The sequence below is a fragment of the Bemisia tabaci genome, chromosome 5, assembly GCF_918797505.1.
Source record: "Bemisia tabaci chromosome 5, PGI_BMITA_v3".
NCBI classification, from domain to species: Eukaryota; Metazoa; Arthropoda; class Insecta; order Hemiptera; family Aleyrodidae; genus Bemisia; species Bemisia tabaci.
Window position 1 is genome coordinate 32,260,116 of NC_092797.1, and position 25,366 is coordinate 32,285,481.

Here is a 25,366-nt window from a genome sequence, read left to right on the forward strand (position 1 = left end):
GTGCCAAATTTGCAGAAAACTGACGAAACAGGCATGTAAAGGATGGATTAAAGGGCTCCCTGTGATATAAGTTGATCTTAGTGCATTTCATCCGGAAGACTGCTTTGCAGTTTTGACAGAAATTTTGTGATCAACTAACAAAGACTTACACTTATTGCATTAGAAATTAACGAGGAGCAAACTTTGTACAACCTGAAAACCTAAAGCTTGCATTCAGCTGCAAGAGAGGTTGATTGAAGAATAAGTAGGACGAGGAGATAAGAATTGACGGAATAGATTTCTATAAGGAAGCCACTTTATTTCATTCGACTCGTAGTAGTGTAGAAGCAGATAATTGATGGCAGAGCTATAACATGACGGAGATGTTAGAGTGATTATAAAAATACAAACCTTGAGACACATTTTTTTTACTTACAGGAAAATATCAATTACTTCATGACAAATTGTTTGACACATTATGCAGGTTCCACACCATGAATATATTAGCAACTATATGTGTGAAAAAAGCCATGATCTTCTGAAAATTTAAGTAAGCTGTGCCATTGCAAAGAGAGAGAGAGTAAAATACTAATATTAAGACCCGTGTGAGCCATTGGGTACGTAAATGGATTTAAGAGTAAGTTTCCATAAATAATGTTTCGTTTTTTGACCCATTTTGAATCTTTTAAGCTGAAAAGAAAACTGAAATCCTTCTCACAATTCTTGATTGAATTACACTTTGGTCTTAACCAAAATTGGTTGAGCTAGGTCAATTTGCGTGTGATGTGTTCTAAAAATTTCCGTCCAACTTGGAAACGTAAGGTTCTTTGGTGTTCCTCAGAACTATTTCTTCTTTTCTCAAGAACAAGAAATAAAAACTAGAGGGCTCTCTCTTCAAGTTGGACAGAAAATTTTAGAACGCATTGCACAAGATTGATGTATTCTTGGCGAATTTTGGCTTGAAATAATGACAGTTTTACAAAAATTATTAGAAATATTTCAGTAATACATTTTCATTCAAATAGATTCGAAATTGTTTAAAAACTGACGGAACACCAACAAACGAAAACTTACTATTCATCCACCGAAGTATTAAGAAGTTTCAAAAGTTCTACAATGGAACGAATACTCAAAGATTACAAAGGTCCTTTTCTCGAATGCTACTTACACTTGCAAAAGAGACATAAACTAATAGCAACTAGCATTTTCCCTACAAAATTTACAGAGCCTCTCTTTGCAAAAACTTCATTTTACAACCTTTAATCAGTCCCACTTGTCTGAATTTTCTATTATGCTTGGAAGATAACATTTTTTTCGCACAAAAAAAAACAACATGAAGTTCAGCAAGATCCTTATACAAAATGAACCATAAGTGAAGGATATTTAGAAAAAAGAGTGATGAATCAGAGCGAAAGCTGAGAGCTCTGCGTAGTTGAAACAAAAATAGGGCCACAATTTCAATGAAATTAGGATACTATTTTATGATAAAAAATTCAAAAAGTTAGATATGATCGAGTTTTCTAAGAGACATTCTTAAAGAACTTTGAGACTATTATTCGTAGAAAAATATTTATACAAAAAGTACAAAAAAATATAAATCTAAACAGTACAAATGTTCAAGGCAAATCCTTCAAAAAATAGGATGTAAATTATTGGATTAAAGACATTACAAGTAATACAATTTCTTGCAAGAGAGGAATAAAATTTCGATGTTGGGTCGGGTAGCAGGGGTATTAAAAGAGGTCTGAAGCAGCTTAAAATGTCATCCTACTCCTTAATTTAGCAAGAATTGACAATATCAATGACCGAAGATCGACGCTGAAACTGCAAAAATGCGTATCTCATTGGTGGTGTTCCAAAACTGGTTGTGCGTGATTGTAGCTAAGCCATAGATTATTTCTAGGTTCACCAGGTTTGGAAGAACTGCATACTACTAAGGAAACTTGGAGCAATCATTGTTGGAGCAAACAAGTTATGGTACAGTATCTTAGTACCTGGCATGGTACCTTGAGTTCAATCCATCCAACCTAACTCACTTGTAAGTTAAGCTAGTGAAGAGACAATACCAGTGAATGAATGTTAAAGCAAGAAAAGGTCATACATCGATTGCAGAGTTCTTAGCTGACCTTAAAATCTTATATTTTCAAATTTACATAAAATTTATTGAAACTTTCATATTGATACCTTTGATTGCTGTTAATTGTTGGTTTTCTATCACTAAGTATAAGGCAGTAAGAAATCCACAACTTGCTAAAGTGAGATGTATATTTTCACCACAGCTCATTTATATCTGATGGTTTCTGCAGATTGAAAGCATTTTTGTAGTAATTACTGATATAAAGAGCCCTTGAGAACCGAATATTCAGCATTCCCTCTGGCTATTTGATCACATCATTATTATTTTCTTCACTCACTATGGAGAGGGATTTCACTAATTCAATTGGGTGCGCACAGAGCACTCTACATGGGATTTAGGGGGAGAGAACCCATTTGCTGGGTGTAAAAGCTTGCTTTGGCAAACCAAGGACAGTTGGTATGTCTGTAACTATGACAGTAGATGGTATCCATCTTTCTTCAGCTATGATCTCATGTCATGATGAAATCTCATATCCTCTGTCTTTTCTTCAAAACATATTGTCATTCGATGTGTTGGTGATATCAAGTCATCATCTTGCGATAATCACAGCACTTTTTTACGACTTTCAAAAGATTTTATACAATTGAAAAGGTTGATACTCATAACAAGAACTTTTGAATGCATCTTTATTCGGGTATCAAGGTCTTTACAAATTTTTAGTCTTATATTGGAAAAACGGATTGAGCATCAGTTTCACTTTCAAGGACAGAAATTGAACAATTGACCATTTTTAATGGTTTTAAAGAAGGAAGAATAAATCTCAGCTCAAAGAAATCTTAGTGGAAAAATGATTCGCGAATGTTTTTCTTCTGTACTTTACCTCTTTACAACTGAGTCTAGATTCAGGTTAGTAATACGTTCTAATGGTAATAAAGATAATTCAAATACCTGATACCTATTACACATGGCCAGAGGAATTCACATAAGAAAAATGCCTGACAATCAGAGCTTTTCCATTTAGTCGGTGAAAATTCGGCATTGCAAAAACTAAAAGAGATAATCCAGGAAGTGGTAACCTAGAATTTACAGATTGTTTTACAGTCTTTCAAATCAATACATATGGAACTAGTGCTGCATGAAATTCGATGATGGTGAATCCGGCAAATGTAAATCAGACATAATGTTACTTCAGAATGATAAAATTAGATACCTCCCAAAACAAAATTTGACTGAGAAATAATTGGATATTCTTCTGTATCAAGGTTTCGTGACGACGTAAGTTTAACGATCGAAAAAAGAGCTAAAAAGGGCGCTTAGTCATAGTCGTATAGGTCATCATCTAATAAGTCCAACTCATCACACTGGAAATTTTGAAAATCTACCTTGTACCTCAACAGACCACCAATACCACCGAAACCTCTTACAAATTGTGAACCTTCTTGCGATCTGTCTGTGATTATTTCTAGGGTTGTTCCAAAACTTTTGTAATTGTTCGCAAGCCATTCCAAAAGAGGCAGACTCTCGACTAACTCCAATTCCACACCAGCCTCATCACTTATGTAAGATTTATCTTTTTCTTGCTCTGGCGTTAAATGCAAAACTTTAACTTCAGGGCTGGAGTGACTTTTCAGGACATAGCGTTGAATATCAAGATTTTCCCAACAAACTAATGTCTCGACAGCCCCAAGTTCTAAGGCACGCAGGGTATCTACGATTCCAAAGCAGTATTTACCAGTATCTTGACTAATTTCATCAAAGTATTTACCTATCAGTTTTTTCTCTTGAATAAACTTAACATTTTGTAAGGACTCTGCAGCTAGTTCAATGGCCTGATTGAATCCATTTTCTCCACCATATGAGACATCTACCAATTTTATAACTTTTGCTTGTAATCGGGGATCAAACATGTCTGATTGACTCAGTTCTGTCTTGAAATCAGCACTACCAGCTAATACTAAGCCAGAAACATTCGGTTTATCATTTGTTATATAAAAGGAGACTGCTGTCTCAGCTACTTTTCTAACATAATTGTGTCGTTTTTCCATTCTTAAACGAGCAAAACGTAAAGCTGATTGACCACCTCTACCGTGCTTCTTAGGAAGATCAACAGTAAATTTGTGCAATACTTCCCTTGAATTACCCTGAAGAGTGCCAAATAATGTACCGTTTCCATCCATGACTATAAAGCCAAATTTATTATCATCGGCCAAAAGTGCTGAAAGAGCCTCAGTGTGAAATTTATTGTCACATAAGTACAAGGATGTGTTGATAGGTTTGAATGGCTCAAAATCTATGTTGACTTTTTTCTCTTTACCTTCATCCGTTACAATAGTTCCACAATAGATGACTAAACCATTTGGTGGCACCTTGGAATAGAGTTTTAGACGTTGTTGAACAGATGTAATGGCACCCAAAACGGAGAGACGATTTACGCGAGATTTGATGTTGGAGGCCGTGCCAAACTCATCAGCTAACATTTTGCTGACACGTGATATTTGATCTTTAGGGGGAATTATAAGCGAAATCATGCTTGTTCCGTTGCCACGCGCAAGCTCCAGACTCTTAATCAGCTTCTTGATTTTCCAGATCTCGACATTCCTATCGCAGGATGACCCATCTTTACCTGTGTACCCTGAAAAATGATATTGAGTAGGATTAGTAAGTAATCAAGTTTAAAAAATGTTGTCTCATGGGCTAAGGCAAGCAATACAATGTGATGCAATGTTATTTTTCTACTGAATTCGCACCAATGGCTACATAGAAAAAGAACTGGAGTATCTTTTTACCTAGGGTAGGGAGATGAGAAATATTGATTGCTATTACTATCAAAGTAATAATCTAAATTAAATGTGGTGTATCAAAATTTCTGCTCCTCCATCACGTACACAAGTTGTCCCAGAAGTAATGCAACTGATTCATTTAACAGAAGCAAAATATGACTGGAGCAGCCTTTAAATGCAACTAATTAGCTAGCTGACAAGCCTCCATGGAGCTCATTTCGGCAAAGTTAGGAAGTTATGAAATTTTCAAGATCCCTCATCAATTTCACATACTTAGGTCATAAAGCGTACAAAAAGTGACAGAATAGACTTATAATGGGCACAGCTGACAGCTGAAATTCAAAGATTACAGCTTGAGCGTTTGCTGTCAGATCTATGAATTCTGGCATTCAAACCTGCTTGTACCTACTTCAGGAAATCTCAGGTCCTCAATTCCACTGAAATGGAAATTCAAAGATTCGAACTGGTGTTTCTCAGTGTTTGTTCACTGCCAGGTCATGGAAAACACAGCTGGGATAAGGTGGTCAAAAAAAGGTACATATAATTAGCTGAAGCAAAAGAGCTCGTAGACTGGTCATAACCAGTTTGAACTGGTTCACGAACTTCATTCTTGCCCAAATAGAGGGTGTGCATGACGGAGAAATTTAATAACTAATCGTGACAGCTTAATTAATTCCAAAAGAGGTAGGGTCATGCTTGAATATTAGGAAGTAAACGCGTTAAATGTTAGTCCCTACGGTTCAGTAGAAATTCCACCGTAAAATGAAAGAACATCACATCCTGACATATAGTTCGATGCCCTGACCCTACGAAGAGAATCAAAGGGTCTTCTTGATCCAGTGGGATGTAATGATATCACAGAAGAGGGGTTGTGACGAATCATGCGGATAAAATCTGATTACTGATTAAATTACATATATATGTACAGAAGGTATCGTGTTATCACAGGTGGGAATGAATTCCAGGTCCAGGTGACATAACCTTATCTCACAGCATGTCAATTGATTCTAGAGCCTGCATTATCCATTATCCATTTTCCAGTGGCGGTCACCAGAGAAAGACCTTATGCATTTCGGATGATCAGACTAATAGAACATTATGGAAATTATTTTGGAAAGAGTACAGGGATCCAATGATTAAACTTACCTATTTCATCCATGTTGGCCGATAGCGTGTGAGCCGCTGAAAGAAAGGGCAAAAAAGGGGGGGAACTTTGGTTAAGTGGGTGAGATCGAGAGGGCAAATGCCCGATGAAACACTAATAGTTTTTCACTAAAAATCAGAATTAAACGCTAATTTCGAAATAATAACATGCTAATGAACACAATAGCCACGCAGGACATTGGCCCTGCCCGCTAGTTTCGAAGAAAAGGGAGGGGAGGAAGGAAGGAGGAGGGAGAAAACGAAAACAACAAAAGATTGTCATGTAGCGCTGTCACGTGTCATCGGACGCGACGGATTTTTTGCGAACTAATGAGAAATTAGTTAGAGCGGGCGGGAAGTCTAATTTTAGAGCGCGATATTCGAATTGACGGGCCCTGGTCTCCACGTGCGTCAATACGCATGCTGGACCATCCAATATGAAAATTAAATGGTAGAAACGTTGTGATTCAATTTAAGGTCGTTTCTTACATTTAAGAGAACTGTGAAAATTAATTCTAATTGCTTAGAGGACACTTATAATTACAACGAACATTGAGAAGAAATACTAACAGATAATTTTGATGAAGTAGTATCACACAAAATTGTATTGAGCACCAGGAAATCTTTCAATCTCATCAATGGCTTTGAAATACTACATCAATCTAAAAATTTCTAAAAGGACTAAAGGGTTTTTTCTCTGATGCGCAACCCCTCATCTTTAATTTGAACAGGAATTTTATTCTTCTAAAAGCCTTTTCCATTTATTCGCATACTTAACAGACATGAGTAGAGAAAAATATTTGCCTTGAGCTCAATTGAAATGATTAAGATATACTTTTTATTTTTTGGTCCCATACCTCTACTTATCCTCATTTAAGGAGAATTTTCACACTATTCTCTCTCTGAAAAGAAATTACTGTCTCAGATAATACACTTGCCATCGACGTTATTCTCCTTTGCTAAAGACAGAAAATAATTAAAAGAAAAAATTTTGATTTTAGATTATGCGATGATCGAGATTACATTTTAATATTTTCTTTAATGCCACAGGACACATCTTCAGAGGATGGCAAAAATTCAGGAAATTCGCTCATTTCTTGCAGCACCACTGTGAGCATTACCCATCAAAATGAAAAATAGTGTTGATCAGGAGTATCCTTGTTATGGGGAAAAAAATTGCAAAATCTTGTTTGGAGTTATGGCATTTTGTTGTTGACAGCACTGACAGCAGATCTGACTTAATTTTGAATTTTTGTAAGCTGAAATCTTTCCCTGTGCTCAGTCAAACACCGCTATTTTTTGGAACACACTCCTGACTACCTCATCTGATGAGATAATAGATCAGTTGAATTGCATTTTGCAAAAAAGAACCATTAGCATTGCATTGGTGCTAAGATTGTGCAACTTCATCCTTTGCAATAAAATTGCGGAAATCGTGAAAACCTATGAAATTTAGATGGTAATTTTTGTCTTAAATTCACAGTTTTTAGCGAGTAAAATAGAAACTATTAAGTAATGGATAGTCGGGTTTTTCCTCCAAGACAAAAGAAGTTGCACAATCTTAGCAACATTGCAATGCTAGTGATTCCTTTTTGCAAAATGCAATCCAGTTATACAATACTTTGCCCCCATTCGTCACATTTTTCCTATTAAGGAATTACTACGAACTTATGAAAATCTTAAATCACTTTTAGTTTTATTTGAAGGAAACACTTTCTTGTCAATTCTTCATTTGAATCCACTTCTATCAGTAATTTGTGGCTCACACACATAGACACGGATGGATTTACCCAGCCAGATTCAGCCTAACTGCATTTCACATCGCCTAATTTCCTCTCAAAATTAATTTTTTTAGACACGGGACCAACTAACATACCGCTTTGATAATTTCCATACAATACCCTTGGTTTATACCCGGAAAATTCTAAGTTAGAACGTTGATCTCCTTTCTGTCGAAAGAAATACAGCTTGCAGAGAAATCGGACGTTGGGTGTAGTTAGGCCCATGTTGAGTCCGTCCTCATGGTCCAATACAAGGATTTTTTACAATAAACTTATTGATCAATACTTATCATGGTAGGTGTTAATGCATATCTTACTGTAAAATTTATGAGCATTTGAGTAAGTATATTGTGCTAAAAATTAGTCAAATATATTATGAATTTCGTACATTCAGAATTAAATGGTGACTGGATGTAATATTACAGGATGTTCAAATGTGCAGTTTTCTTGGATCGATAAATAAAAAATTGTTCCTATTACTTTGGTGGTGATATTCTAAAAAATTGAAGAAAATACATGTACTCTCGATCATATCTTGAAAACGCTCTAAACAAGATTTTTCAGGCGTATTCAGTAGTGTAGGTTTATTTTTGGAGAGGTAGCTGCAGATATCTTAAAAAAGTAGATCCAGTTGAAAAAGGTATCTCATTATCAAAAAGTATATATTTAGAACTGTTAACACAGAAAAATTATGGAAATACAAATAATAAAAGTAGAGAGAAAATCTTAAGTAGTGCGTGGGAGAAGAAATTATTGAAAAAATATGGATGACCTCATGATACCAGCGATTGACATTGAGGACCTGGTACAATTTCAAGGAGGAAAAGGAGATTTTAAATGAGGTATGCCTGTTTCAAAAAATTCAGAAGTTAGCTAAACAGTCTTCAAGGTGAAAGAAATAAACAAATGAAAAAAAAAAGGAGACATTTACATGGAAACTTAATGAGAAAGTGAAAATCAGAAATGTTCTTAATACTTTCAAACTTCACTTATTTCTAACATTGAAAATTTTACAAAATTACAACTAAATAGTGACATTTAGTACGGAGCATGAGGAGTAAGTGCATACATCTAAAAAATGAAGGGCTATTTGGGGGAAGCTTGCAAATGCCTATGAGTAGGTAATTTTAAATTGGTACAAAATCTTTATGGGTACGGGAAAAATAGTGGATAAAACATGCTGTAAAAATTTTAGTCACTTGCTTGAATTTTTTGGCCTAGTTGAAATTTATTTCGACAGCAAAATATCTTTCAAACCACTTGAGAGTAGTTGTGAACTATGTATTCTGCCTGATTTTTGAGAGGTCAATTGAAGACTAAAAAGGTAAGACAAGACTTGCAATGCTGTGATCATAAAGATATAGGATGAAAGAATAATTGGTACTGAACACAAGGTTTAGAAAACTTTGAATTGAAAGGTAGATTACTTCAAACATTTGGTTTAGATTTTGGATTTGTTGTGGCAAAAAGAAAAGAAAAATCTTAAATTATGATAAACTTAACAAGGAAAACCCCACTTGGCAGAGGTAGTTGTTGAAATGTTTGTTGCGATGTTACAGACAAAAATAACACTGGGACACATTTATGAGACCACTTCCTCAAGCTCTCACCGGGTAGGTATAGTGAGTGGACCGACTAAATTAAGGCACAATCAAATTTCTGTAGAAAAAAGCACTGAAAAGAATGAGCAATATTGACAACTTTGAAGCCAAAATTAGTTCAAAACATTACTCAGTTAATTCCATTCCAATTCTTTTGTATGGGTACTTAAGTTTTAATTTCTTTTAACTGAACACTTAAAGAGGAAAATAAGAAAAAAATATACTTTTTGGAGAAATACTTAGAAAAACTAAAAAATAGAGACTATTTTCAACCAATTGAGTCCAGCTAAACTTCTGTACCATCAAATTCTCGGGTGCGCTTGGCAGTTCCATGATTTTGCGGGTCAACTTCATCCATACCTCTTTTGAGACCTTTGAAATCAGCCTGACTAATTTCAGAATTGTGAGCAAGACAAACATTTTTACTTGTCTCTTGTGTTGAGACCAAGTGCTTTAGGTCTGGAAGTTCTTTGACACTTGCTTTCATTATTATACTGTAGTACGGTTGCAAATACATTTCAAGTTTACCGTTCACAGATTCATCATTTTTCAACTTGGCGAACGTTTCAACAGCTGTTTCCGTGTTCTTCAACCAGTTAGATTTTGACGTTTCGTAACCACGGCGATGTTTAGTGATTCGCCAGACATTAGGATTCCGCTGACGAACAGTCACCACGTCATAAGTAGCTTTACTAACATTGGTGAATTGCTGATGAAGATGAAGTCTTCGTTGCTTCCCACAAGGAAAATCTAGACTTTGCTGAACAGGATTTCGTAAAAAATTATTCACCTTTGTGCAGTCAGAACAATTACATGAGCCGGCTGGTAGGGACCAATCCTTTGGTGCTTTGGGTTCTAAACCAACGTTTTCGATCAAAAATTTTACCAAAAGAGCTTGAACAAAAACTTTATGCAAGGCTGGTGGAACCGAAGCAGCAGTTGGTAGTTTGAAGCCTGCTAGCTCGTTTTTAATGATCATGCGCACTACCTCAATAAACACTTCACGCGCACACTCTTTTGAGGAACTGGGAATTGCATTTAGCAGAGCTGGTATGACTGCAGTCTCAAGATATTCAGGAGGTAAGACTGTGATAGTATTTTCCAAAATGTGAAGCAAGTCATTTCCTTTGACCATATCTTTGATATGGGCATTGTTCGACACTGACTTGGACTGCGAAGAGTCAAAAGCAAAATTTCTCCAGATGCTGCAGATAATAGGTTCAATGAATGATCTCTGTTCCTGATTGAGGTCATGCTGGAAAGTTGACATGAATTCATTTGTGAAGGCTATTTTTACCACAGTCTCAGTTCTTTCTATGATTGGCATTGAGCTCGATCTGAACAGACACCAGTCCGTAGTTCTATGGAGTTTCCCGAGTGATACTCCATCAGCTTTTGAAAGTGTACTAAGTTGAGAAATAGCTGAGAATAATGCAGTGTCTGACCATTGTTTTAGGTCAAAGCTTTCTGTGGAACTTGAATCTTGCAAATTTGCCTCAAAACCAATCATAACCGATTCTAAAAATTTGACTTTTTCAGAAATGGAGGGTGCAACATTAATTCCTTTCATTAGTCGATCCTTCATAGTAGTGAAGCCTTTGGAAGCAACCCAACAACCTAATTTTTGAGGAATATCGGGCATGAGCATGATTTTGTCATTTGTCCTTTTACTTGCTATGTCAAAAAGTTCAAAATAGCCAAAATTTAGAGCAGTAGTTGCGGCTTGTTTGAAGAAAAGAGGAGTATTCTCTAAAAATTTTTCAAAATCTGAATGGCTCTGTGATGTTGAATAGTACGGACAATCAAGCCAAGTTAACTTTTGTTTCAAAGCTAGCTCACAAAGTTTTTCCAATTTCGGTTTTTGAGCTGCATCCTCAGAAAATGTTTTTATGAGCTTGGAAAACAGTGGCTCAATAACTTTCCCCTTAGAACTGAAATGGAAAGTAAATTCCAGCTGTTTTGCAGGAGGTACAAGTACAACAACAGTGTCTCTGTACCAATATGTAACTGGGCAACCTTCATTTCCAGTCCAACCTTGACGATGTACTTCATCTGCTTTTCTTCCATCTTGTGGCTTTGGATCAAGAAAAGCACCTTCTGGGTAATCAAAATCCTTGACAACAAGTTTGCCGTCAAGATCTACAATGTTTTCCAACTGTTGAGATTTCTCTTCATAATCAGTACATTCTTCGTCTTTTTCGACTGTTAACTCCAAAGTTGCGAAGTAGATAATAAATCCAACTTTAGCAGATAGCTCTGAGAGTATTTGGACTTGGACCAAATCTCTTGGCTTCAAGAGATTAAACTGTAGATTAGCTTCTGTGTATTTGTGATACAATTTATGTAATAAAATTGGAGGCAATTCATTTTCTTCACTCTCAAGTTGTGAATTATATTGTTGAAGTAAAGTGGAAAGTTGCTGGACATGCCTGCGGGCAATATTATGTGAGGGCACAATGGAGTCAGCAGTCCAAATAAGATTATAAGTCAGCATAAGGCGATACCCAGACGTTACCGGTAATACTTCATGACAAATGTCTGCATACCATGCAGCATAAGATGTACTGAAATTAGAGGATAATGCCGTCTCAAACTCATACTTTTCATTGTCATGGGTTAAAACGAGCTTCCCTCCTTCATGAGGCGAGGGCAAGCATACCACGAGGGTGGCAAACATACCTGGCCCTTTCTCGCTATCTGTGTGGGCCTTAAAGAAAGCTCCTGGCTCATACAAAAGAAGCTTGTTTAGTTCTGCGGAGATCTTCCCTGTTCCCTTTAAGATACCAAGGCCTGTCTTGACCGAGTCTAGCATTATAGACATGGCTTCACCCCATTCTGGATTTTTTAAGGAAAACTGAGATGGCTGTAGCTCCCAACATCTCCGAACTGACTCATCAACTAAAGTTTCTTCTTTTTTTCCAAAAGGAGATGGACTGGCTAACGAAATTATTTTCTGGGCATCATCGGGGGAGAGTGGTAGACCAATGACTCTATGGTCCAAAAGTTGGAGGCCAGGGTTTGGCAAGGATGAGCTGACTGCACTGAATGCAAAAGCAATCGGAGTTTTTATATTTTTCAAACTTGACCGAATTGAGGATCGCAAATCTTGATGAGAACTAGTCTGAGTACCTCCTGAATCTGACAAATCTCCTTCAGACTCCATTTCATCTTCAACAGATCCAGGACTTCTCTCCTTTCTATGTGACCGTCGCATTTTTGTAGTGATGTTATCTTGTGCTGCTTCACCTGTAACAAGTAAAAATTTCTTCAATAAAAATTTGAGAAATAATAAAAAAAATGCACCAAAAAGAGTGAGTAATTAGCCTGTTGAAGACAGATATGGTACATAACATAAGACAGTAATACTACATGACAAACGCTAACATCTCCTGCGTTTGAACTTTTGGGTTGCATCGAGTGCCAGAACTGATGAGTAAATACCAAACTGTACAGAGATGAATCTGTTCATCCTTAATTATGATACTGAACATCACGAGGTTTCTCAAGAACATTTTTACAACAGTCAATACATGCTTTCTGATCCCAGTGCATGCAAAAACAGGAAATTTAGGTGACAAAACTACACAAAAAATTCAGAAGTTGCAGCAAAGACTGCAAAAATTTGAGAAAAGTACCTTGGCAATATATTAATTTTAAAAACAATTTTTCACTGATTGACTAATGCTTCTTTTACAGACTTCTTGAGAAGGAGTGTATTGTAAGCTAACACATTGAAGAGTAATTGCAAAAAATCTTTGTTTCTGATTTTTGCTTAACTTCTTGTTTTTTAGTGCAGGTTGCATACCTTGCCACAATGATGAACATCTTATACTATCCACGAAACGAACACATCCTTTTGAAATTCTCCATTGATTCCATGTCAAAGGAGCTAATTATCAAAAAATGAGGAAACCATCAATCTGCTGTCCTTGAACTAATTATTGGGGCAAATCGAATTAAAATTAGAGGAGACCACTTCCGAGCCTCCTTTTAATAGGTCATAGAGCAATCCTTAACCTTGCAGCGACTACAGTAAAAGTTTAAACTTTTCATAGCAAGGTATAAGCTTAGGAATCAACACGCTTTAAGACCCTTGTTTCATTTAAAACAAAACTAATTTTCTTCAAGGCAAGCTTTCCCTCATCCTCTAATCAACAACAACCAAATGTGCAGTCTGTTAATTTTTTATTTAATCATTCGGTAAGTTTGTAGTTTTCATTTTCCCTTAATTAACTTAACATTTTATGTAATTGTTTGTCACTTCTTATTTTAAAATTGTAAGTGACAGTAAATTTACATTAAGCTGGGTACAGGCTGAAATTTAATTATTACAAAAACTTCGGCTTCGGATTTTTTTTTTCAATTCTTAATTTTGATCCATTGATCTGAGCTTGTTTGCGATGAGTAAGCTGACTCCTTCAGTTTTTGCTGCTAATTTATGTTCCAAAATGGAGGATGGGTAAGCAATCAAAAGTCATCTGGCTATTAATATTTTTTTATTCGCAAATAAATATACGCGAAAATTATAAAGAACAAAAATGGGTGGGAATAAAGAATCAATATACGAATAAACAGTTACCTCAAGGGGTATTGTAAAAAATACTGACTTAATGCTAATACTGTCCCTAAATAAAAAGGAGATTTGAAAATTAAACAGAATAAATATTAATTAAAATAGGTACGATTTTTTGCTGAATGATCTGGTAATGTCACTAGGTGGTATTTTTCAACGTTACCGGCATTAAACTGTCAACAGCAATTTACAAATAATCCAAGCATTGTGACTGAATAAGTACTGATGAAAGGCTCAGCTGTAAGTGGTTGAACAGACCTGTTTCCTCAGGTAAGTAGTCAACAGAAGAACCTATTTTGAGTGCCTATTTGAGCTTACAAAAAAAGTACTTTCTAAACACAATTATATTTTTACAATGAAACGATACATCAAAGGCTGAAGTCAAAAACTGAAAATCTCCATCATAATGTTCAAAAATGTCTGATTACGTTTTAATTTTTCAAAAGAAAACAAGCCAAAATAACTCCTTAAAATTTTCCACTGTTTGTATTTTTTTCTAAAAGAAGAAAATTCATAGGAAATTTCAAGAAAATTTGGTTAGGTAGCGTAGCAAAAAAAAATAAAAATGAGCAGTACTCTGCTAAGAGGCAATCAAAGTTGCGCATATTTTGACTTCAACCATCAATATGACTCAAAACTGACGACTATAATACTGTAAAAGAATAACTGTTTCACATGAAGTGTTGCCTTTCCTGATGACTGGTGGAATATTTTGTGTAGAAATAGTGCTTTCGCTTATGAAAAAGGTTAAAAGGTCAATAAAAGCTATTAATAATCAAAGTCTGTTACTAAATAATACTTATAATATAAATAAAAGTAAATTCTTCCTCAATTAATGCCAAAGAAACAAACTGAAAAATGTAAGAGTGTGAATGGAGGTATTAAAAGTATATGAAACATATTCGCATTCTTTGGAGGCAAACAGAGAGAGAAGGAAGAGAAACGTTTCTAAAATACAAGCACCCCATGACTTGAAGAGCAGACAAAAACATAGGTGTAACACACATAATTGATGAGCTGAAATATATAAAAACACATTTTTTTCCCAACGTCTAGTCAAAACATAATCTCATTTCAACAATTAAACTGTAAAACATCTTATATCTGTCATTTTAAAAAGAAGGCATAAAAAGACTGGATACATCAGTAAATGATTGAGATCAAGAGGATGTCCTTCAACATGAATTACACATGTGTGGTTTTTCCATGAATCCTGGGTCGAAGGAGTTTCCAACATATGACGTCCGACGAGTTATTTGAAATAACATTTTTTTTGGGATAATCGGAAACATTTTGATTTTTTTCTTTGGAGACAGGTTTTCCCCTAAATGCTTTTCTCATGATGTTTCATTGGCTAGTGATGTTTAAAAATTACTTGTGCTCAAAATGACTGGAAGATGAAAAGTATATCACATGACGACTATGCTAGTAAAACTAGGCTGTTTTAGGGACTACCTTTTTGATGGTGGAGTAATTGAGTTCTGATGACAGAGGAAAGGACAAGACCAATATGGATTTGAATTTTAGCACTTCCTGGAATAGGGTACTCTTCAACGGAAGACCTAGTGAGCTTGCATGGATTCCGAGTTTAGGCAAGGTTACAATTAGCATGAATCCAAATCAATGATATTAAATAATAATCAATGATTTTTTTTAAAAAATTAGTCAAACGTAAAAAGCATCAATGTAAAAATTAAATACAAGCACTTGGTAATGAGCACTCCTAGCAAGTGTATTAATCTGTGAATTGAAATTAATTTCGGTTGGTAAAAGACAATCGCCATTTGAACAAATGGGTGGAGACGTCCAAATTTGCGTATATTTCAAGTTTTAACGCTGATGTAGATGGTATAAAAGTTGCGTTTTGGTCTTGAAATTTGAGCATTGTTTGAAAACTTATTGCTGAGCCTTTTTATCAGTTCATATTTATGAGCTTGAATGGAAGTTTTTGTGGAAAATGGTGAATTGTGTAACAGAGGATCATACTAGGTACTAAATTTCAGTACAATAGTAATTTGAGTTCAAATTAAATCAAAATCTATTAGACTTTAGGCTTCTAAATTCCGATGAATTTAGGTAAAAAAAAGGTCAGGCCTTGGGGAGGAGGGGTGTTCTTTGGTTGTTGATAAATATAAATCAGTTTTTGTAGGAGAAAAACCTGTCTGAAAACTGCTTCACGACATGCAGATTCCCTGTTTCTTCACTATCTATAACAGTTCCCTGCTGAATGCCATTGATTTCTTGTCTACATTAATCTTGATTATAGTACGTGGCACAGTCATATGCCACAGGGGCCGTCAGTGGGTCAGCAGGGAGGGGTTCTTGTTAGAGTTATCTCATAAAGGATCAGGCACCCCCCCTCCTCTTCCAGTCTGGCCCTTGAAATCCATAAGCTAGCAGATTTAGAGTAACAGAATGAGCCACTATAATGAAATTTGCCTTTCTCTAGAAACTTCCATTCAAACCCACCATGAACATACAGCAACTCTCGGCTAAATAGCATCATACATGACACTCAAATTTTGAGAGCTTTGTTTTTGGACAAAAATGCAATTTCTTAATTAGGGCAGGGCATTGAGGCTAAACAATTTCTCAAATTCGGACACTCCTAACACTTAACCAATAGATAACTGCTTGTTACAGTTGATGAGAAATTTGAGAACATTAAGAGCTAAGTTCTGCGAATACATATTTTCCTCAAATTATACTGATCTCTTCCTAGGCCAAAAAAGGTAGGAAAAAATGACTATGACTTCAGATGACCTATATACAAAAAGCTAATAGACTTCATTAAAAGTCTCATGTGTTTGAATAGACTCTGATACTACCTGCTTCAAAGTTCTAATTATCATTTAGTGCGCTTGACGATTCTAGGATTTTGTGAGTCGGTCATTCTTGCTCCTCTTTTGAGACTTATCACACCACCCTGATTAGTGCTGCAGCTGTGAGCAGGACCAGCATCGTTACTTTCTGCATTTGTTGAGACCAAGTGCTTTAGGTCTGGAAGTTCTTTGACACTTGCTTTTATTATTAAGTTGTAGTACGGTTGCAGGTACATCTCGAGTTTACCACGTACTTGCTCACAGTTTTTCAACATTACTAGAGTGTCAATAGCTGTTGCGGTTCTTTTTGACCATTCAGACCACACCATTTCATGACCTCGTCGGTTCTTGGTAATCCGCCAAATGTTAGGGTTATGGGTGCGAATAGTCACCACATCGTAAGATGAATCACTGCGATCAGTGAACTTTTGGTGAAGGTGATACCTTCGAGGCTTGGAACACGGAAAGTCTAAACGCTGTTTTGAAGGATTTTGCAGAAAATTTATCACTGTAGAGCAGTCTTTACACTTGCAAAGGCAGCCCACGGGAAGGGACCAATTCTTCGGGGCTTGCGGTTCAACACCAACATTATCCACTAAAAACTTTATCAAAAGAGCTTGAACGAACTGTCTATGAGAAATTGGTGGAACTGAATCAATAGTTGGCAATCTAAAGCCTGCTTGTTCATTTTTTAGGATTAGCTGCACAAGTTCAATAAACAGTTCCTTGGAGCACTTAGTGGAGACTTTGGGTATTGCATTAATCATTGTTGGTATTACTTCAGCTTCAACGTATTCAAGGGATATGACTCTTATGGTGTTCTCTATGATAAGATGCAAGTCAATGGCATTGAGAATATAACTTGTTTTAGACTCTTGCTGGACAGAATCAAAGACAAAATCTTTCCAGATAGTTAGAATGATAGACTGGATAAATGACGACTGCTCTTCATTAAGTTGTGACCGAAAAGATGACATAAATTCATTTGTAAAAGCTATCCTAACGATTGTTGTAGCTCTCGAGATAATTGGCACTAAGTTTGACTTCAACAGATCCCAGTTCATAATTTTGTGGAGCTGCCCCAATGATACACCATCAGCTTTTGAGAAAGTATTAAGTTTGGAAATCGCGGAGAGAAGTGCTTCATTCGACCACTGCTTAAAGTCAACTTTTTTGGCTGAAAAGCTAGGCCCTTGCAAAGCTCCATTAAAACCTCTAGCGACAGATTCTAAAAAGTTAATTTTCTTAGAGATGGTGGGTGCAGTGAGCAAACCTTTCGACAATCTGTCTCTCATTGCAGCGAGACCTTTCTTTGCAGCCCAATCACCTAGTTTTTGAGGAATATCCAGCAGAGGAATAATTTTATTTTTTGTCTTGGTGCATGCTTCATCAAAAAGTTCAAACCTGCCTAAACCTAAAACAGCAGCTGCTGCTTGTTGATAAAAGTCACAAACAGTTCCTGAATAATGTTCATACCCATTCTGTTTCAAAGCTAACTTACAAAGTTTTTCCAACTCTGGTTTTAGAGCTATATCCCCCAAAAATTTCTGCATCAACTTGGAGAACAGAGGCTTAATGACATTACCATTAGAAGAAAATTTAAAAACGAAGTCCAGCTGCTTTGAAGGAGGGACAAGAACAACAGTGGTATCACGGTACCAATAGGTAGCAGGGCTACCTGCATTTCCTGTTGGTCCTTCGTGATTTTCTTCATCTGCTTCTCCTTCATCTTGTGGTGTGGGATCAATGAGAGCATTATCTGGACAGTCAAGACTCTCAACAACAAGGTTACCATTGAGCTCCACTACATTTGTCAAATCTAGAGACTTTTCTACATCCCAATCGTCAAATTCATCATCTTTGTTGACTGTAAGCTCCAAAATCGCAAGGTAAATATCAAATCCAATTTCCTTTGATAGCTCTTTGAGTGTTAGAACTTGAGTAAGATCTTGAGTTTTGAGCAAATTGAAACTTAGATTAGCTTGTGTGTATTTATGCTTCAATTTATGCAACAAGAAAGGAGGTAATTCATCATCACCCTCTTCAAGTTGCAAATTATACTGTTGAAGCAGCTTGGAAAGATGCTGAACTAGACCACGGGCCAGATTGTATGATGGTACTACAAAATTAGTTTTTCGAATCAAATTATACGTAAGCATAAGACGATAACCAGATTTAATGGGCAGGATCTCGTGAGTAATGTCAGAGTACCAGATGGCGTAGGATGTACTAAAACGTGATGTTGCGGCTGTCTCAAACTCATATTTCTTATTGTCATGGGTTAATATAAGCTTTCCTCCTTCATGAGGTGAAGGTAAGCACACCACAAGGGTGGCAAACATCCCAGAAGCTTTTACACTGTCTTTATGGGGTTTAAAAAAAGATCCAGGTTCATACAAGAGAAGCTTGTATAGTTCCGCTGAAATATTCTCTGTTCCTGCAGAGATACCAAGTCCAATGGTAACTGAATCAAGTATTATTTTCATAGCTTTACTCCATTCTGCATTCTCAAGAGAAAACTGGCCTGGATTTAGCTCCCAGCATTTCCGGACGGATTCATCGACTATTGTCTTCTCTCCTCTACCAAATGGGGATAGGCTAGCTTGCGAAATTATTTTCTTGGCATCATCGCTTGATAAAGGTAAACCTATGAGCCCATGATGTAGAATCTGGATGCCTGGATTTGGCAGGGACGGACTAGCAGCACCGAAAGCAAAGGCAACCGGCGTTTTCAATTTTTGCAAAGTTGACCAAATTTCAGACGGCGTATCAAACGATTCTTCCGATCCTGCATCACTTTCATCTTCATCCAATTCCTCGGATCCGGCATCACTATCAGCTTCATCCGATTCTAGGCATTGCTCCTTTCCTTTTTGCCAAGGTCTCATTTTGATATGGTGCGAATATGTACACTCGTGTATCTGGAACAGGATAGAACTGTCATTGACAAAAATTTAGAGACACGAAGATTTCTCCAAAAGTAAAAATCCAACTTGCTTTAAAACTGAGTATTTCAGCCAGGTGATAAGTGACATCAAAGATGCTCACGAAGCCTTAGGCCTTAGAACAGGGGAAATGAGGTTGCCTCCGGTTTTGATCCATGGCAAACCATCCTGTGATTTCAATGAATGTTTGGGCACCGATGTATGCTTCAGTGATTTCAGCTGATACCAGAGAGGCATGGGATAGAGAAATGATCGCTGCTAAGATTCTCCTCATCTAAGATCTTCTGTTCAGAGTTGGGGTTCACGACAATTCGCGCTGCTTACATGCCTCAATCCCTGTCTATGCTGGGTACTTAATGTTAATTTTGGACCCTGTCTTCATTGGCCGCTGCTAGCGACTAGTGAAGCTTGGAATTTTTCACTGCTTATACTCCACCTGGGTGGGGACACTAGTCGTAGCAATATGATTTTCTCTTCGCTTCAAAGCACACCAAAAAAAAAAAAATTAACTGCCAGATAAAACTTAATTTCACCCTTCGAGTCATTCGATTGAAATTAAAAGGTTGGACCTGAATGGGCTGGTAGAAAAAAGCTGGACATTGCCTAATATTTTTTTTTTTTTTTTTGTGCAAACCCTGCTCAGAGCTGGATTTCATTTCACTTATTTCATCCAAAGGAGCTTCGATTGAAGAGAATTTCTGTTTAAAATCTAAGTATACCCCAACAGACTGTCAAAATAATTAAATGTGTAGTTCACACTAAATTATAAGGGTCTAAGAGGAAGGTGCCTCATTTATTTTATTGCTGGAAAATTATAAGATCAATCGCCTTCATTTTGGCTCTTCTCGAAAGCTCTTGAGGCTTGGAATAGAGGAAAAATAAATAACGTTCAAATTTTGCCCAGAAGACGTCTTGGAATGGAGCATTGTAAAGTTTTAAGGCTTCCTCATTCTGATGTGAAAAAAAAAATTTTGCAAATTCTTCAACCTCAACTCTGCCATTGGGCAGTTTTTTGAATGACTCTTTTAAACAACAGCTTGATTAGCAGAGGTCTGCTGGGTACTTTCAAATGTCATTCATACCATTTCCCATAGAACCTTCGAAAGTTAAGAGCTGCAACTTTCCTGCGTGAAAACAGACCAGTGAGCGATTAAGCTTACATGCTACCTTTGAATTTGCAGGATTTCCCTAATTTTAAATTTCCAATTCCCTGACATCAAAATTTCCAAAACCCCGGAATTTTCCTGGTCTTTTAACAAACCTTCAGCTTAATTTTTTTCCCCTATAATTACGTGAGCTGACTTTTTGGAGACAAAATTTTGACTTCTAGATACAGACTGAAATTGAAGCACAAATTTTGTTATTATTACTTAAAATAATATTCTTTGTATAACCAACTGAGAACAATCAGTTTTAGAAAAGGACCTTTTAACTTGCCAATTTTGAGAGGAACTGACAAACGATAAGATTCTCCAGCATAGGTATTTACACTTATTTTCTTCCACTGATAGGGCAATAATGCCGTGTCAGATCTGTAGGTTCAGAAGTTAACGCAATGCTTCTCTACTGTCAGTCATCATTTGGTAGAATTTTGGTTCGTTTTTATTATAATTTTGTCTTAATACAGGGATCTGAGGCAGCATATCTCTTAATTTCCTGGCCAGTAGTCCAGGCAATAAAGGATGTTACCTTGCAAAATTTAGGTGAAATCAGGTTATGATTGATTCCTATGTAATTTTTTACGCTGAATCCGAATTTTTGGTTTCCCAACAAATTTTCCTTGTGCTAACTCCGGAAAATCGGAAAAACCGCGAAAAATCACGTTTTTCCGCGGTTTTCCCGAGATATCTCTTTTCCAGTGCGATATATCGAGAAATTAGTTATTTCCAAAAATAAAGCTGATGAAATTTCCTATAAAAATGATCTGAACGTTTTTTTCATACGGCCATTAGGGAGAGTGCTGGAGCTGTGGAAAGCTCTAAAAACTCGTAAAATCGCGATTTTCCACGGTTTTTCGCCACTTGTGTGAAATAAATTTGTTCTTTCGCAAAATTTCAAGATAGTCTTACCTTAAAAATTAATGCTGCTTACTTTGAAGACAAAAATGATGACAATTTTTTCTTTTCAGGTCCAGTGGGAGCGGTTTTAAAGCCGCGAAAGGCCGTGAAAAGCTCGAAAATCGCGATTTTCCGGCATATTTTCGTAACAAATCCGTTCTTGTACAAAAAACTCATTTAAAGTGACTTCAAAATTCAATCTTATAAAATTGTCATCATACATACGTAGAATTTGCTCCCTTGGCGCACCCTGGTGCTCTGCGACATCCAAACGCCAGGTAGGCTCATCTACGTAAGGATAAGTAGACAACGAACGACGTAATAAAATAGTGCAATTTTCAACATACTTAAATGATGTTGAAAGTTCCTTATATATCTAAAGAAATAATGTATATGGATTTGTCGAAAGTGTAAATAATGCAAAAAGTTGACATTTGAAGAATGTATTGATACAATTTTTCAATTATGCGAAAACAACTATAATAGTATCGTAATAATTTTATAATAACTATGATAGTAAATATGTTCCATGTCAAGCAGTATAATTCAGATGCATGCTCAGGTACTCTGCTGAGTGAATGTCCTGAGGATCTGAAAGCATAATGAAAAGCACGGGTATAATGGCATACCCTAACATATTTTCTATCGGTGAAAGAGCTACTAAGTTATAAAGTTGGGTCATGGTTTAAAATGGCAAGAGGAACGTAATTGTTGAATTGTTATAGGTGTTATCGGTGTTTTTTTCTTTCTTTTCTGCTATCTGAGAATGTTAATTTGTGTCTACTATAATATAAATTTTCTCTTCTTAATCAAATCATCGAAAAACTATTGTAAAATTGATGGGAAAATTCTCACCTGCGTTGTCATCACTGCCATCTTTGCAGTATTTTACGATTTCTGCATGAAATCGTCTAAATCGGAGAAAAGGAACTTCTGGTTTGATGGATTTATCTGAATTTGAATTGCTCGTTTGAGCTTTTGCAACATCGTATACTAGAATAAGAGAGACGTATGCCTAGGAAAATCTTTTGGTATTAATCTGAGAGGAGAACAATGATAAATGCAACCTGCATTCAATACGGTTCGCAGATTCAATGGCAATTTTTCGCTTCCTTGGCATTTCAGGATCTTTTTTTTTGTTGTCAATGAGTATGTATCCATTGATTGTTGGTTCATAATGACGCTGCAATTATTTGGAAATAATGTGACACTTGCGCAATTAATAGAGTGGTGTCATGATTGCTGAAATCAAGGATATTAATGTGATCTGCCGTAAGGCTAAAATTCTACATCTATAGTACAAGCCTCCCAAAATTATGAGTAGTTCACGGGCGCGTGCCGTGATTACTCTCATTCTCGTTTTCTCAATTACCTAGAGTCGCCTCATTTACATCACTGATAAAACCGAAGTGAAAGAAACCGTGATTTGAATTTCCGCGGTATATGAAGTGAATGAGTACAATTTTTTCAGCATCACTGGCCATGTCTATCAATTCAAATAAAAATAAAAAATTGAGTGAAAATAATACCTGCAAACGTCTCCGAACTTCTTTCATCTCTTCGGTCGTCCGCTGTTCTTTCTGTGACCGATTAAGGAGCATATTTCATAAATCATCAGGATCATCTACGATAAGTTACGCGGATAAGTCCTCAATGGGTGCAGTCTCACATGTACCATTGAAATTTCGACACATAATTGTGCAATTGAATCCTCCGATAACATCATCACATTGAATTTTAAATTTTGAGGTATATTTTTAGCCCCATATTTTTACACAAGATGATTAATTTGCGGCTTAAAAGTGGAAAATCACAATTTTTCGCATTTTTTGAGCTACCCACAATCCTCTATGCGGCACTTTTTGACCCATGCTAAAAGCTTTTCACGTCATAATATGTGTGGACAATTTTATAAGATTAAATCTTAAAGTCTCCATTAGCTGAGTTTTTGGCAAAAGAACGGATGTGTAACGAAAATATGCCGGAAATCTAGGAAAATCATTCCAGAAATTGTAGTAGTATACATTCTTTAAATGACAACTTTTTGCATTATTTACACTTTCGACAAATCCATATCCATTGTTTCTTTAGATATACAAGGAACTTTCAACATCATTTAAGTATGTTGAAAATTGCACTATTTTATTACGTCGTTCGTTGTCTACTTATCCTTACGTAGATAAGCCCACCTGGTGTTTGGATGTCGCAGAGCACCAGGGTGCGCCAAGGGAGCAAATTCTACGTATGTATGATGACAATTTTATAAGATTGAATTTTATCAGTGATGTAAATGAGGCGACTCTAGGTAATTGAGAAAACGAGAATGAGAGTAATCACGGCACGCGCCCGTGAACTACTCATAATTTTGGGAGGCTTGTACTATAGATGTAGAATTTTAGCCTTACGGCAGATCACATTAATATCCTTGATTTCAGCAATCATGACACCACTCTATTAATTGCGCAAGTGTCACATTATTTCCAAATAATTGCAGCGTCATTATGAACCAACAATCAATGGATACATACTCATTGACAACAAAAAAAAAAGATCCTGAAATGCCAAGGAAGCGAAAAATTGCCATTGAATCTGCGAACCGTATTGAATGCAGGTTGCATTTATCATTGTTCTCCTCTCAGATTAATACCAAAAGATTTTCCTAGGCATACGTCTCTCTTATTCTAGTATACGATGTTGCAAAAGCTCAAACGAGCAATTCAAATTCAGATAAATCCATCAAACCAGAAGTTCCTTTTCTCCGATTTAGACGATTTCATGCAGAAATCGTAAAATACTGCAAAGATGGCAGTGATGACAACGCAGGTGAGAATTTTCCCATCAATTTTACAATAGTTTTTCGATGATTTGATTAAGAAGAGAAAATTTATATTATAGTAGACACAAATTAACATTCTCAGATAGCAGAAAAGAAAGAAAAAAACACCGATAACACCTATAACAATTCAACAATTACGTTCCTCTTGCCATTTTAAACCATGACCCAACTTTATAACTTAGTAGCTCTTTCACCGATAGAAAATATGTTAGGGTATGCCATTATACCCGTGCTTTTCATTATGCTTTCAGATCCTCAGGACATTCACTCAGCAGAGTACCTGAGCATGCATCTGAATTATACTGCTTGACATGGAACATATTTACTATCATAGTTATTATAAAATTATTACGATACTATTATAGTTGTTTTCGCATAATTGAAAAATTGTATCAATACATTCTTCAAATGTCAACTTTTTGCATTATTTACACTTTCGACAAATCCATATACATTATTTCTTTAGATATATAAGGAACTTTCAACATCATTTAAGTATGTTGAAAATTGCACTATTTTATTACGTCGTTCGTTGTCTACTTATCCTTACGTAGATGAGCCTACCTGGCGTTTGGATGTCGCAGAGCACCAGGGTGCGCCAAGGGAGCAAATTCTACGTATGTATGATGACAATTTTATAAGATTGAATTTTGAAGTCACTTTAAATGAGTTTTTTGTACAAGAACGGATTTGTTACGAAAATATGCCGGAAAATCGCGATTTTCGAGCTTTTCACGGCCTTTCGCGGCTTTAAAACCGCTCCCACTGGACC

General features: G+C 36.2%; 3 protein-coding genes across 3 annotated transcripts in view; all 3 read right to left on the reverse strand.

Annotated features, from left to right (window-relative positions):
• Positions 1-277: 277 nt before the first annotated feature.
• LOC109037438 (eukaryotic peptide chain release factor subunit 1) lies at positions 278-6,221 on the reverse strand. The gene is made up of 2 exons (XM_019052107.2): positions 5,983-6,221; positions 278-4,688 (listed from the first exon to the last, which is right to left on the reverse strand). The coding sequence occupies exons 1-2, from the start codon at positions 5,993-5,995 to the stop codon at positions 3,370-3,372; spliced, it is 1,332 nt and encodes a 443-aa protein (XP_018907652.1). The 5' UTR covers positions 5,996-6,221; the 3' UTR covers positions 278-3,369.
• A 2,182-nt stretch (positions 6,222-8,403) lies between these two features.
• LOC109037453 (uncharacterized) overlaps positions 8,404-25,366 on the reverse strand; it is a 35,933-nt gene continuing 18,970 nt past the window's right edge. The window contains exon 4 of the mRNA XM_072300573.1: positions 8,404-12,607. Coding sequence (XP_072156674.1) covers positions 9,648-12,575 — 2,928 coding nt within the window. The 5' untranslated portion in view covers positions 12,576-12,607 and the 3' untranslated portion in view covers positions 8,404-9,647. The remainder of the gene's footprint in view (positions 12,608-25,366) is intronic.
• LOC140224646 (uncharacterized) lies at positions 16,783-19,644 on the reverse strand. The gene has a single exon (XM_072300713.1). The coding sequence runs from the start codon at positions 19,642-19,644 to the stop codon at positions 16,783-16,785; it is 2,862 nt and encodes a 953-aa protein (XP_072156814.1).